The 14,826-nt window shown below is 35.2% G+C and overlaps 1 protein-coding gene and 1 non-coding gene across 2 annotated transcripts; one reads left to right on the top strand and one right to left on the bottom strand.

Annotated features, from left to right (window-relative positions):
• Nucleotides 1–333: 333 nt before the first annotated feature.
• Nucleotides 334–3,083, top strand: LOC130976610 (glutathione S-transferase 1-like). The gene is made up of 7 exons (XM_057901520.1): nt 334–352; nt 600–685; nt 775–846; nt 924–1,023; nt 1,148–1,209; nt 2,645–2,745; nt 2,900–3,083. The coding sequence occupies exons 1-7, from the start codon at nt 334–336 to the stop codon at nt 3,081–3,083; spliced, it is 624 nt and encodes a 207-aa protein (XP_057757503.1).
• Nucleotides 3,084–14,464: 11,381 nt separating this feature from the next.
• Nucleotides 14,465–14,572, bottom strand: LOC130949681 (small nucleolar RNA R71). The gene has a single exon (XR_009073441.1). It is a non-coding gene; the product is annotated as a small nucleolar RNA R71 (small nucleolar RNA).
• Between the last annotated feature and the right edge of the window lie 254 nt (nt 14,573–14,826).

Raw genomic sequence — 14,826 nt, 5'->3', positions numbered from 1 at the left:
TGTATAAGTTTCACTTTTAAAGAGAGCAGAGTATTCTCAAGAGAGAATTATTCTTATGCTTTTAAATTGCTTTGTTGATTGAATCAATATCTTGATGTACCTATGAATTTTAAGATGTATTTTGGGAACCCAAGCTTGATTTGAGACATATGCAGTGATTATTGCAGTCAATTGAGTGTTCCAATTTCTGCTGAAATAGGAGAATATATATTGTAGAATTTAGATGGACACTTTCATATGGTAATATTATGACACTTATGCAGCTAATTTTTTAACTGTCAGTACTCTGCTTCAATTTATGTCGTGCTGTCTGACTCAACTAGCGCAAGCTAAATGGATCTTGTGTTTGTCGGTCTTCTTCCTTCTCTGTTTTCTTTTTTTGTCCTTTTCATTTTCTCGTTGAGGAAGAACTAGATTTTCCAAAGAGTGAAGGATCTTTAGCTGGTAGCATTAACATTCTTTCCCCTACTGGTTGCTGTATTGGATTGCTATTCTTTTTGCTTTTCCTCCAAATTTGACCCCAGTTTGTTCTAAACCTATGCTCTGTATTTATTTCTGTTACATGTATTGTTAAATTGCCTTGTTTAAACAACCATCAGAGTTCCTCAAGTTGAATCCTCTTGCTTTAATTCCTATTCTGGTGGATGGCAATTTTGTTCTTGCTGAATCCTTAGCCATTATTATGGTTGGTCCTCTAACTCATGATTTTAATTTTCCTGTTTCTCTTATATATTATTATTTATATTCAATTATTCATGTTCTCTATGTATGCAGTATTTGGACGATAAGTATCCTCAATACCCTTTGCTGCCTCATGACGTTCCCAAAAGAGCACTCAATTTTCAAGTACACCTGCTGCATAATCTTAAGCTCTAGTCCTTTTTGTTACTCGGCTTTCTAATCATCTTATCCACTCTCCACAGGTTGCACATATTATTTTACAGAATAACGTCATTGAGAAAAAGGTTGGCCCTCATGAAAAACTTCCTTGGGCACAAAGTGTCATTAGAAAGGGCTTCACAGGTGACACTTCACTGAATACCATTAAGATATATTCTGGTTTGTTACTTCCAAACCAATTATTCATTTGAGTGGTTTTTTTTCTTCTTGCCTTAATTAAATGTTGCATATTTTTCATTATTTTAAGCACTTGAAAAGCTACTGAAAGATCATGCAGGGAGATATGCCACTGGAGATGAAATTTTTCTGGTACTTGCAATTCATATGACAATGCTCAGTTACTATTATTATACCATGTGTGTTTGTATGCGTATTTTTATACTTAAATTTAGCTGCAGCACTTTATGCATCTTTGGAGGACTAGGCATATGACTGGTTATAGGAATCAATTCCTTTTTTGTGATAATAACAACTATTATTATAATATTTTTGTACTTAAATTTATGCAGCACTTAAATTTTTATACAAGCATGTTTACTCATCTTAATTGGATGTGGCAACCCTTTTTAACGAACATTTATTATTATAATATTAGTATTCCTTTGAAAGCATGTCTTTGGAATGTGAACTTGGATTTTTACCTCAGTAACTTGTAAGGCATCTTTCTAAGTATAATAATTGGATGATCAATTCTTTCTCACCCTATTTGTCCATGTATTTTGTGATCTTGTTCTGTTTGATTGGCCTTTATGGTTAACAAAACCGAACCAATTGCCGAACCTACGGTTACTAGGATCAATATGGTTGAGCCGGCATAAACACCCCTTTTGACTAGGTAGCATTCACCATTCAACCAACCTATCCTATAAGGCTGCTTCTTACTCATGCTTGTGGCAGTTATCAATAAAATCGTTGCAATCCCAAAGCTAAGCCTGCCAACCATCACATCATTCAAATTTTATTACTGCATTAGGGGCAAAGCTTTTTTATTCTTCTATTGTGTACAATTGAATTTGTGCTATAGAGTTCCTATTCTTATTATGTAATTTGTATTAATGGAATTCAAAACAGTGCAGGGGCATTTGAGTTTTGAAATACCTTTAATTCTTATTATTAGTCTTCAATATGTAGTGCAAGATCATTTGGAGGATTTTAATTGGTGTTGCCGTGGAAAATGTAATCTGACAGCCCATTCCAGAGGTAAGCAGCACTGTATTTCTCAAAATTTGGAGGTGAAAAAGTTTCTGATTAATGCACTAGTTTATGAAGTTTCATTCATTAATTTGTCTTCAATTTTTTAAGCCTTTTGCTTCAATTTACTTGTGTAACTTGATGTATTCTTGAATTGTGTTTTGGGTTCTGATTCGCCATAAATAGATTAAGCCAGGGGATTCATGTTTGGTCCGTCAATTGCATTGGGGATATTGGTGCAAAATTGATATATCTGTCTCACTTTATTTTTAATTTTACAATTTAGGTTGATAATTCTCACTTTACTCTTTGAAGCAACGCCATTTTTTTCACTTGAAATTAAGCTGATTGGCATGATTTTGGGAATTTAGCATTCAGCTTTAATGAGAATAATAAAAAACTAACAAGCTGAGAAGAGAAAAAATAAGTGATCAATCAAATAGATACTGTGGTATTGTATCTTATTTATCTGAGATATCAAATCTGCTAAATCAAAGTGCTTACTACTTTTGATAGGTAACGAGCTATTAGAATGCTTTTAGTTTTGTTCAAGGTGAGTAACTGTTATAGTTGTTTGGTAAATAATGTTGGGATTGGTTTGGGTGATAAATATCCTATTGGCAATAAAATTCAAGCTGTTTGGAGTGAAGATAGGTAATGGTATATTCAGCAATTAATTTTTTTTTCTTTGTCCATTTATTCAGCAATTAGTATGATGCTCATATATATTTTAGTATTTCAACTTAGTTTGTGATTTTACTATTTTGATTTAGTTAATTTCTATTTACACTTTTTTGTGCACCTTTAGAAGAATTTTGTTGTTTAAACTTCTTAGAAGTGCAAGTATTTTTGCAGCAACCCCGCTAGGAATGAACAAGGGAATGAACACTGATACAATTGTTAAGGCCAAGAGTTATCTTGATGGTGAGGAAGATCAGCATGAAAAAGATGTGTTTGAGAAGAATTTGAAAGCGCTTCAGAAGATTTTTTAGTCATTATGCCAAGATTAGAAGATTGACGATTTTCTGTTTGTTAAGCTCTTGTCGGATATAGAGTGAAAACTTTGCATTTTAATTGATGTGATACAAGTTTCATGTGACTTAAATTATCTTAAGTTATATTTTGATTGTTGATTGCTTCTTAGGATTATGTCTTTGAATTATGTAAGGATAATTTTTATTGTTTAAAGAAATTATTTAGTATAATTATGTGTTTAATTTTATTTTATAATATTTAACTCATTTAATTAAAAATGTAGAATTATATATGTAATAATATTATTAAATATTATGTTGTATAAAAAATTATTAGAATATTATATACATACAAAAAATAAAAAAAATAAAAAAAATAATGAGGGACCTAAGGCTACACTTTTATAGAGTAGCTATGGTTATACAGAAAATTAAAAAAAAAATAATAATAAGGGACCTAAGGCTACGCTTATTAAAAGTAGCTATGATATACAATATGGCTACGCTTTACAAGTGATGCAGTAGCGTTGAAAAGCGTAGCCTATTCTGGAAAAATGAAAGCTGAAAAGCGTAGCCTTTGGTCCTGGATAGCATTACTTGAAAAGCGTAGCCTATTCCCAAACGCCAAAAGCGTAGCCTTTGGTGCAGAAAAGCGTAGCCTTTGAGAATAGGCAACGGCCGAATAGGAATCACCCCAAAAAGCGTAGCCGTAGCCTAAGACATCATTTTTTTTCACTTTTGGCTACACTTTTCAAGTGAACTTGAATGAGTGTTTTTCTTGTAGTGGATACATGACAAATCCTGGTCAAGAGCACTAGCTAGCACTAAAAAGAGTGCTTTGATACTTAGCAGGTTTGTCTGATCTTACATTACAATTTCACAAAACTAGTGATCCTCGTTTAACAGCATTTTCACACTCAGATTAAACAACAGATCTAGATGATCGTACGTCTATTTTTGAATATTTTGTATATTTTGGATCAAATCTTGTCTCATGGAAGTATTCAAAGCAACTGGTTGTAAGCAAAAGTTCCACTGAAACTGAATTTAAGGCATTGTGGTTGCCGTCTTTGCTGAGTTAATATAGATCCAGACTTTATTAAGAGAATTGAAACAGCCCTGCAATATCTTACCTACAATTTTTTGTGATAATATGTCTTCAGTGCTTCTAGCCTATAATCCTATTTTGCATGAAATTAAAGGATCAAAGCATTTTAAAACTAATTTATATTTTGTAAAGGATAGAGTCATGCAAGATTTAGTAGTAATGACTTATATTCTTGGTTCTGAACAAGTAGTAGACATCATTACAAAGTCTCTCTCTTAAGCTCTTTTCGACAAATTTCGAAACAAACTCAGATTAGCATTAAAATCTCTCTAAGTTTGTGGGGGACTATTAGACTGGTATAAGAAAGTTAGTTATCTATTGTAACTAACTTTATTAATAATTTGTTGTAATCAATATGTTGTAACATCTATATATACTATAGTTGTAATATGAATTTAGTTAATCAATGTTATTTCACCTCTTTCACTATCTTACTTTATTTCTAGTCTCTGTATTCTTTTACCGTGAGTACTCTAATTTTCAATTAATTTTTTCTTCTTGAAATCTATTATGTGGTATCAAGAGCAGTAAAGATCTATGTCTAGTATTAAAATTCGCTTCTTCCTTTTATTCTATTTTTTTGATCTATTGAAATCGTTAATGCACTTTAATCCTAAAATACTTAAAAAATTTTTATTACGATATTAAATAACATAAAAAAAAATTAACAATTAAAAAAATAAAAATATTTGTACATATAGCATACTGTTTTGACACTCCCTGGTGATATCAAACATTCCTTATTCATTGATTGTTCGGGATTGAGGAAGTCTTAGGTTTTGTTTATTTGTTTGGGGCTGAAAGACCCCTTTGTTTCAACCGAAAAAAGAAAAAAAGTTGTTTGCTAAATAACTATAACATCCTTTGGTTAACATTTTGTTAGATAGATAATAGTTTTTTTAAATAATGTGAACAATAAATTTTAGAATTGATCTAATAAAATAAAAAAATACTCTATTTCAAATTATTTTTTAAATCTTAATATTAGGATAATCATTCATACATCTAATGAATTGAACATCTAGTCATTATTAATTATCTACGAGTAAATAAAAAAATCATCCAATTAAAAATAATTAACATAATTATTTACATACCTATTAAATTAAACATCTAATATATTTATTCATATTATTTAATATTTTTATTGTCTCTCTAAACTTTTTTCTTCGTTAATTACAAGAGAAGTTGGTTACGGTAGTTATATCACATTATTGTTCCACTTAAAAAGTCAAACGCACAGAGTTGACTCTACGCGTTGTTCTGTTCCCCAATCTACTAAAAATTGGTCACCATAGTCATGTGCTGCAAATTCACCGCAGACAGCACCTTTTATTAAACTAAGAAATTGGATCTTGCACCGATACTTTAATAAGTGATTCAGTTTTTTTACTTCTTTTTTTTTTTAAATAACTTTTAGCCTATTTTTTCCCTTAGTACTAGTTAATTCAAATAGAATGATTAATAAAATAAACGAGTGCTTAATGTGAACATATAAGTATCAAGGGCAATGAGCACATTCTAACATTTCAGGATAACCAAATTTATAAATTAAGGTTTAGTTTACTTTTTATTAATGACTGAAAGTCAATTTTTATTTAGCTATTTGAGCTCTCTATATATAAGTGCATGCACACAAAAAGGGAAAAATATAATAAAAGAAAAAAGAGAAAGAAACAAAATAATAGAATTGAACTCCCAAATGTAGAATTTAATTTGATCCATGGGTTGATCTCAGGACATTGGAAGGGGAAAATGCTTCATACGCCAAGAATAAAATGCGTGGGCCGACTGGCTGGCTAAATTTAGTCCAAGGCAATATGGCTTCGTTTTAAATTTTTTAATTTTTATTGATAAACCTAAGGATCCAGGTTTGGAGTCGTTGCTGTTGCAGGATGTGAGATTGGTGAAAAGTCCTGCGGTATTGATTTTGTCTTCTCCCTCTGGGCTTTGGCCCTGTAGTTGAACCCAAAAAAAAGTGTGTCGCGCGAAGAGAAAGACTGTTACATAAGCCCAATCTTTTTTTTTTTTCTTGAAAGAATTTTGCTAAGAGCACTTCATAATAACCTTGAAAGAATTTAACCAACTTGGGTTGGTCGAGCGGTCAGCTCACTTCGTCCGCTTAAGCAAATGTCGGAAGTTCGAACCCTGCATGCAGCAACCCATTGGCCAGCGGCAGACCCTTAAATGGAGCTCAGATTTGCGACGGATTAGTTCTTAACCTGTCGGGTTGGGAGATACCGTTTAGGTAAACAAAAAAAAAAACCTTGAAAGAATTTTATGGATTATCCCGAAAAAGAAGAGAGTTTTACAGATAAACATCAAACTTAAGTTGGGAAGGCATGCTATGTTTGTTTTTTTTTTTGTTAAATTCTTTTTACTATATTGTTATTAATATTAATTATGTTTGGTATACTTTAATTAACTATTAAAATCAGTTACTAATATAAAATATATATTAAAATATAAAATACACATTGTTTTACCTGAAACTAGGTTATTTTGTTGCCTGAACGTGAGGTCTAGACTCCTTTTGGAATAGCATCCAACTTCCATCAATATCGGGGTGTCGCGTCCAAGTTCCTCGTAAGGAGGTGGGGTGATACTAGTAAGCGACTCTGATGCTTAAGTTAGCAAAGGTTTTAGGTAGGTTTTTAGTAGATTAGGTTATGAATATACCTAAGGGTGTCAGTGTATTTATAATAGAATAGATAACCACCTTTTACAGTAGTTCCATCTTTAATGGTAGATGACCATTCCCTTTTTTTAGAAAAGTTGTTGAGATCTCTGTTCTAAATGAGTGGGAGATATTTTAAGAGTCGGTTACTTATTCTAAGAAGTAGGATCAGACTCTTATCGTAGTGTCTGACCTCTATAAGGTTGGGTAAGTGTGGACCAAGTCTAATTCCTTAATTGGGACTCATTCATTTTAGGCTAGCATTCTTGGGCCAGAGTATAAATAGTGTCCCTTCTTGAGTTCAAATTTCTTGAGGTCGGATTTGAGCATTTGTAGATTAGACTGATCTCTTGTGTGTTAGCACATCACATCGGGCACATCGCCTTTCTAGGGGCTAGTTCAGGTACTCGGCGTGTTTTTAAAAACTTTAGGTGTCACATCTTTTCGCAGTCCTTTGCACATTACTCTACGGTTACTTTGGTAACAGTGTACGTCATAAATAAGGAGGCATGAAATTACTCTTTTGCCTCTAGTATCTTATAAATATCCAAACTCTTTCTCTTTCTTCTTTTTTGCTTCTTCTTCTGAATCATTTCATCTTCATTTTTTCTCAAAAGTTCTTCATAACCCCTTTTTCATTTCAAGATTTCTCTATTTTAAATTTCTGTTTGGGAGTTTTTGTTCATTTGTTGAAGGTTTTTGGATCATACGTGTCTTGTTGTTTGCATATTCATCGTTTCTCACTCTTCCTCTTCAAGGTTGGTCTTTTTATTTTTCTGAAAACTTATTTTGTTGAGAATGAGATGCTTATAGTACCGCCTGTTGATGTTTGTGAAAAAATGGTTTCTTATGAATGTTCTTCATAATCATTTCAGCAATTCTACATTTGTTGTTGTAATTTGTGTATTTGAATGTGGGAGAATCGATATATGTTGTCCCAAATGGTGTTGTTTCGCCTTTGTGAAAAACGACACCACTTTTATCTTTGCAATGTATTTTGTCTTCTTGATTCGTAAGAGAGGTTAAAAAACCATGTCCATCTTCTACCTTGTTGAGGATGGTCCGACCTCTTACGGACTTGTTTGAACATTTGTGTTGATGTGCCCATATTTACGACTTGTTGTGATGATTTTTTTGTTGTATTTGTAGGTATAACTTTATGTCTCATTCAGTAATTCTCAATATATCGTCTAAAGTACCGTCCAACCTAGATTGGGTAGATATAATTGTTCTTTCTGCTGTCCCTGTTATTGTTAATGAATATGCTGAGACCTTTCGTAGGAAACATAGGTTTTGTATAAATCGGAAAAATCAGAGTAAGTATAAAATTGTAGTTGCCGATCCCGAGGAAAGGGTTTGTTTTTCCCGACTTGATAAGTCGGAACGCCATTTTATATATGTGTACGATTTCTTTTTTACAAAGTTGGGGGTTAGCCTTCCTTTTTCTGATTTTAAGTCCGAGATTCTTAGACTCTGTAAAGTTGTCCTTTCTCAGCTCCATCCCATTTCTTGAAATTTTCTGAAAATTTACTAGCCCTTCTGCCGTGAACTCGACCTCCCCCCTTTCTTCGATAGTTTTCTTTTACCTCTTCCAATTTACCAAATTCTTTAGTTCTAAGAAGCAGGGCTGGATCTCCTTCCGAACTATTCAAGGAAGGAAGGTCTTTGCTATTTTTGATGATCATTTCCATGATTTCAAAAATTATGTCTACAAAATTTAATCTATTGAGGGTGTCCGACCTTTCTTTCTGAATGAGAGGGATGAAGCCCTTTTTTACTGGGAGGAGTCCCCTATAGTTATTAAGTACAAATGGTGCACAAAACTGGCTCCGCAGAATTTGCACAGATAGACTGACAAGTATACCGGGTCTTTCAAGTAATACCTCAGGTGAGTGAGGGTCAATCCCACGGAGATTGTTGGTTTGAGCAAACAGTGGATACCTTGCAAATCTTAATTAGGCAGATAGAAATTATAGTTTGTCACGGAAAAAGCATAAAACAAAATAAATAAATAAAAGTTACTAGATAGATGGAAATTTAATGGTATGAGAACGGTTGAGGCTTCGGAGATGCTTTATCTTTCCGGATTGACCTTTCTTACTGTCTTCTTCAATAACCTTCTGATTCCTTTAATGGCAGCCGTAAGTGATTAACTCATGTCCTCTCCTCAAGTTAACCTCCTCTACTACAGCAATCCACCATGTTGAGATGACTCATGTCCTCTCATCAAGCCACCTTTAGATTTCTCACTGTAGCAGAAGATGAAGCTCTAAGCAATCCACTTCCTTTTACGATCCTACTCAGGTGCCACAGACAAGGCAGATCTTCCGGATTAGAGAGTGCTGCTTCTCTGACTCTAGCCTAGCACCATAGAGACCTCACGCACCCATGGTCAATGAGATTTCATGTCACATATCCAAAGTTACTCAGATGCTCTATTGGAATCCGTAATGTAATCTCTAGATTTAGTTCAACGCTATCCGGGTTAGGAATCACACGAAACCCATGTAGAACAAGGGTGATTGTAACGGGTCACCCTTAATTCATAATATGAAGAACGAGGTTGCATAAGAGAATAGAATCAGACATATAGAATTAGAACAATAATATTATTGATCCATGAAACTCAGCAGAGCTCCTAACCTTAGCCTTAGGAGGTTAGTGACTCATGCTGATAGAAAATACAATGGAAACATAAAAGTGGGCAAGAGTAAAAAAGTCCTTAACAATAGTGATCTTTGTTCTATATATATTAGTTTAGTAACTAAGGATTACAGAAAATAAGATAAACTAGTCTTATAGTGCAAAAATCCACTTCTGGGGCCCACTTGGTGAGTGTTTGGGCTGAGATTGAGTGTTTCTCACGAGCTAGTACCCCTTAAAAGCGCTGAACACTGGCTAGGGACTCCATTCTGGGTGTTGGACGCTAGCTGCTCCCCTGTGGGTGCTGGACGCCAGGAATGGGGCTGGCGGTTAGCGTTGAACGCCAGTTTTGGGCCTTCATTTCTAAAGCAAATTATGAACTATTATATATTTCTAGAAAGCCCTGGATGTTAGCTTTTCATATCTGTTGAGAGCGCTCCATTTGGACTTCTATAGCACTAGAAATGCTCTTTCGAGTGCAGAGGTCAGATCCTGACAGCATCTGCAGTGCTTTCTCTGTCTCTGAATCAGACTTTTACTTAGCTCCTCAATTTCAGCCATAAAATACCTGAAATCACCATAAAACACACAAACTCAAAGTAGAATCCGAAAATGTGAATTTTGCACTAAAATCTATAAAAATATAATAAAACTTAAAGAAAATATAACAAAAACTATATGAAAATAATGCCAAAAAGCGTATAAAATATTCGCTCATCAACAACCTAGATGATTTGGACGAGGTAGAAGAGTGTGTAGTTGCCTTGTTCCAGGAGTGTTGTGGCCGAACTCCCAATCTTGACACTAAGAATTTCCTACTAAGAAAGCTAAGCCATGTCCGTTCTGAGCTAGGTAATATTCTTTTATATTTTGAAGATATTTTTTATTAATTATTTTGTATGATGATGCAATTTGACTTTGATGTCTTGCAGAAAAGATGACTAGTAAGGAGGCCGCCCTGAAAACTCTTCATATGGCTAAAAAGATTTAGGTGCTTCTGCATCGATGATGAGCGGATAATTTATACACTTTTTGGCATTGTTTTTAGTATGTTTTTGGTAGTTTTAGTTGAGTTTTTAGTATGTTTTTATTAGTTTTTAGTTAAAATTCACTTTTCTGGACTTTACTATGAGTTTGTGTGTTTTTCTGTGATTTCAGGTATTTTCTGGCTGAAATTGAAGGTTCTGAGCAAAAATCTGATTCAGAGACTGAAAAGGACTGCAGATGCTGTTGGATTCTGACCTCCCTGCACTCGAAGTGGATTATCTGGAGCTACAGAAGCCCAATTGGCGCGCTCTCAACGGCGTTGGAAAGTACACATTCTGGGCTTTCCAGCGATATATGATAGTCCATACTTTGCCCAAGATTTAATGGCCCAAACCGGCGTTCAAAGTCACCTCAAGAAATCCCAGCGTTAAACGCTGGAACTGGCACCCAAATGGGAGTTAAACGCCCAAACTGGCATAAAAGCTGGCGTTTAACTCCAAGAAGAGTCTCTACACGAAATTGCTTCATTGCTCAGCCCAAGCACACACCAAGTGGGCCCAGAAGTGGATTTTTATGTCATTTACTCATTTCTGTAAACCTTAGGCTACTAGTTATCTATAAGTAGGACCTTTTACTATTGTATTAGAGGACTTTGGTAGCTATCTTCGTTTTATGCTATCTTAGATCATTGGGAGGCTGGCCATTCGGCCATGCCTAGACCTTATGCTTATGTATTTTCAACGGTGGAGTTTCTACACACCATAGATTAAGGTGTGGAGCTCTGCTGTACCTCGAGTATTAATGCAATTACTATTGTTCTTCCATTCAATTCCGCTTGTTCTTGTTCTAAGATATCACTTGTTCTTCAACTTGATGAATGTGATGATCCGTGACACTCATCATCATTCTCACTTATGAACAAGGTGACTGACAACCACTCTTGTTCTACAAGCAACCAAGGCTCTAGTGAATATCTCTTGGATTCCTGATTGCACGATGCATGGTTGATCGCCTGACAATCGAGTGCTCGCCTGACAAACGAGCCAACCATTCCGTGAGATCAGAGTCTTCGTGGTATAGGCGAGAACTGATGGCAGCATTCAAGAGAATCCGGAAGGTCTAACCTTGTCTGTGGTATTCTGAGTAGGATTCAATGACTGAATGACTGTGACGTGCTTCAAACTCCTAGCAGGCGGGGCGTTAGTGACAGACGCAAAAGTATCGATGGATATTATTCCGGCCTGACCGAGAACCGACAGCTGAATTCCGCTATGCTGTGACAGAGCATATGCAATCGCTTTCACTGAGAGGATGGGAGGTAGCCATTGACAACGGTGAAACCCTACACGAGCTTGCCATGGAAAGGAGTAAGAAGGATTGGATGAAGACAGTAGGAAAGCAGAGAGACGGAAGGGAAGGCATCTTCATGCGCTTATCTGAAGTTCCTACCAATGAATTACATAAGTATCTCTATCTTTATCTTTTATGTTATTTTCGTTCATCACCATATACATTTGAGTTTGCCTGACTAAGATTTGCAAGATGACCATAGCTTGCTTCATACTAACAATCTCCGTGGGATCGACCCTTACTCACGTAAGGTATTACTTGGACGACCCAGTGCACTTGCTGGTTAGTTGTGCGAAGTTGTGTAATGCCATGGAATTGAACTACCAAGTTTTTGGAGTTCATGACCGGGGATTATGAGAGTTGTGAAAAGTATTGTTCACAATTTCGCGCACCAATCGATTAAGGTCATTTTTTATCCGACTTTTCCTCTTCTCATTCCTCCTGCTGACTCTGGTATTTAGACAAGTCCCTTTGAGCCTCTTTTTCCCGAACTGAAACTTAAAAAAACGTAAGACTTTCGAATCGAAAAGTGTTTATGAGAAAGGCTTTGATGCTACGTCATTTTCTGAGAAACACGTCATTTTCATGATGATTTGTTGAAATCTGGCTGGCTGGGAAGCCATGTCTAATCTCATTGGACCGAGGTTTCAACTTATCATCACAAGAGCTTGTTGATTTTTATCAATCTTGCTTTTGGAGCAGTGATCTGCTAAGGCTTGGCTGGCCTTTGGCCATGTCTAGTGTTTTGGACCGAAGCTTTCTTTGAAAGCTTGGCTGGCTGTGAAGCCATGTCTAATTCCTGGACCGGAGTCTTAGACTAGCATTGCACTGATTCCTGGAATTCTCATTAAGAATTTTGATATCTTTTTCCACTTAATTTTCGAAAAACACAAAAAAATTCAAAAAATTTCATAAAAACCAAAAATATGTTATGTTCCTTGTTGAGACACTAGTCTCATCTTAAGTTTGGTGTCAATTGCATACATTCATTCATGTATCTTAAGGATCTTCAAGTAATTCTTGATGATTTCTTACTCTGATCTTTGAATTCTTTTGGCTTGAGTGTTTATGTGTCTCATATAGTGTCAGTAGTATACAAACTGCTAAGTTTGGTGTCTTGCATGCATTGTTATTTCATTCTTGTTGCATTTTGATTATTAAAAATCCAAAAATATTTTTAAGTTGTGTCTTTTCAAGTCAATAATACAAAGAATTGAAGATTCAGAACATGCTGCAGAGGAATTATACAGAAAAAGCTGAGCATTCAAAAATGCCCAGTGAAGAAGACAGACTGGCGTTTAAACGCCAGCCAGGGTACCTGGTTGGGCGTTTAACGCCCAAAGAGGTAGCATTTTGGGCGTTAAACGCCAGAATGGAGGCCATTCTGGGCGTTTAACGCCAGGATGGCAAAAGGGGGAAGATTTTGTTTTTCAAATCATTTTTTTTCAAGTTTTCTAAGCTTTTCAAAATCAAATCTTTTTCAAATCATATCTTTTCAATCAAATGTTTTCAAAATCAATTCCTTTCCTTTTTCAAAGATACTTACTAACAATTAATGATTTGATTGAACATCTCAAATATGTTGCCTTTTCTGTTGAGGAAGGTTTAATGTTTGAATCATATCTTTTCTTGTTAGACAAGTCATTGATTTTCAAAATCAAATCTTTTAAAAAATTGTTTTCAAAACATATCTTTTAAAATTGTTTTTAAATCAAATCCTTTAATCATATCTCTTTAATCACATCTTTTTCAAAATCAGTTTTCAATCAAATCTTTTTAACTTCTAATTTCAAAATCTTTTTCAAAAATCACTTGATTTCTTTTCCACTTTCAATTTTCGAAAATTATCAATCAATTTTTAAAATGTTTTTGACATCTTTCTAATTAATTTTCGAAAATTCTCTTCCCTCCTTCTCACATCCTTCTATTTATGGAGTACTACTCCTTCTTAATGCACAATTCGAACTTTATCTCATCAAGTTCGAATTCTTCTACCTTCTTTCTTCTATTTTTCTTTTCCTCTGACACCTCAAGGAATCTCTATACTGTGACATAGAGGATTCCACATCTTCTTGTTCTCTTCTCTTTCATATGAGCAGGAGCAGAGACAAAGGCATTCTTGTTGAAGCGAACCCTGAACCTGAAAGAACCTTGAAGAGAAAGCTAAGAGAAGCCAAAGCACAACTCTCTTTAGAGGACCTGACCGAATTCTTCAAAGAAGAAGAACACATGGCAGCCGAAAACAACAACAATGCCAACAATACAAGGAAGGTGCTGGGTGACTTTACTGCACCTACTCCCAACTTCTATGGGAGAAGCATCTCTATCCCTGCCATTGGAGCAAACAACTTTGAGCTTAAGCCTCAATTAGTTTCTCTAATGCAACAGAATTGCAAATTCCATGGACTTCCAATGGAAGATCCTCATCAGTTTTTAGCTGAGTTCTTGCAAATCTGTGACACAGTCAAGACTAATAGGGTTGACCCTGAGGTCTACAGACTGATGCTATTCCCTTTTGCTGTAAGAGACAGAGCTAGAATATGGTTGGACTCACAACCTAAAGACAGCCTGGACTCTTGGGAAAAGCTAGTCAATGCCTTCTTGGCAAAGTTCTTTCCACCTCAAAAATGGAGTAAGCTTAGAGTGGAAGTCCAAACCTTCAGACAGAAGGATGGAGAATCCCTCTATGAAGCTTGGGAAAGATACAAACAATTGATCAGAAAATGTCCCTCAGACATGCTTTCTGAATGGAGCATCATAGGTATTTTCTATGATGGTCTCTCTGAACTATCCAAGATGTCCTTGGACAGCTCTGCTGGAGGATCTCTTCATCTGAAGAAGACGCCTACAGAGGCTCAGGAACTAATTGAGATGGTTGCAAATAACCAATTCATGTACACTTCTGAAAGGAATCCTGTGAATAATGGGACAAGTCAGAAGAAAGGAGTTCTTGAGATTGACACTCTGAATGCCATACTGGCTCAGAATAAGATATT

The sequence above is a fragment of the Arachis stenosperma genome, chromosome 1 (assembly GCF_014773155.1).
Source record: "Arachis stenosperma cultivar V10309 chromosome 1, arast.V10309.gnm1.PFL2, whole genome shotgun sequence".
Taxonomy (NCBI): Eukaryota; Viridiplantae; Streptophyta; class Magnoliopsida; order Fabales; family Fabaceae; genus Arachis; species Arachis stenosperma.
Note: the sequence above shows the minus strand (reverse complement) of the source record. Positions and strands in the feature narration are given on the sequence as shown.

What these genes read in the sequence shown, in the direction of transcription:
- LOC130976610 (XM_057901520.1), top strand. An exon ending in AAAGAGCACTCAATTTTCAA is followed by an intron (nt 847 to 923) that starts GTACACCTGCTG and finishes CACTCTCCACAG; the next exon opens with GTTGCACATATTATTTTACA. An exon ending in CTGGAGATGAAATTTTTCTG is followed by an intron (nt 1,210 to 2,644) that starts GTACTTGCAATT and finishes GTTTTGTTCAAG; the next exon opens with GTGAGTAACTGTTATAGTTG.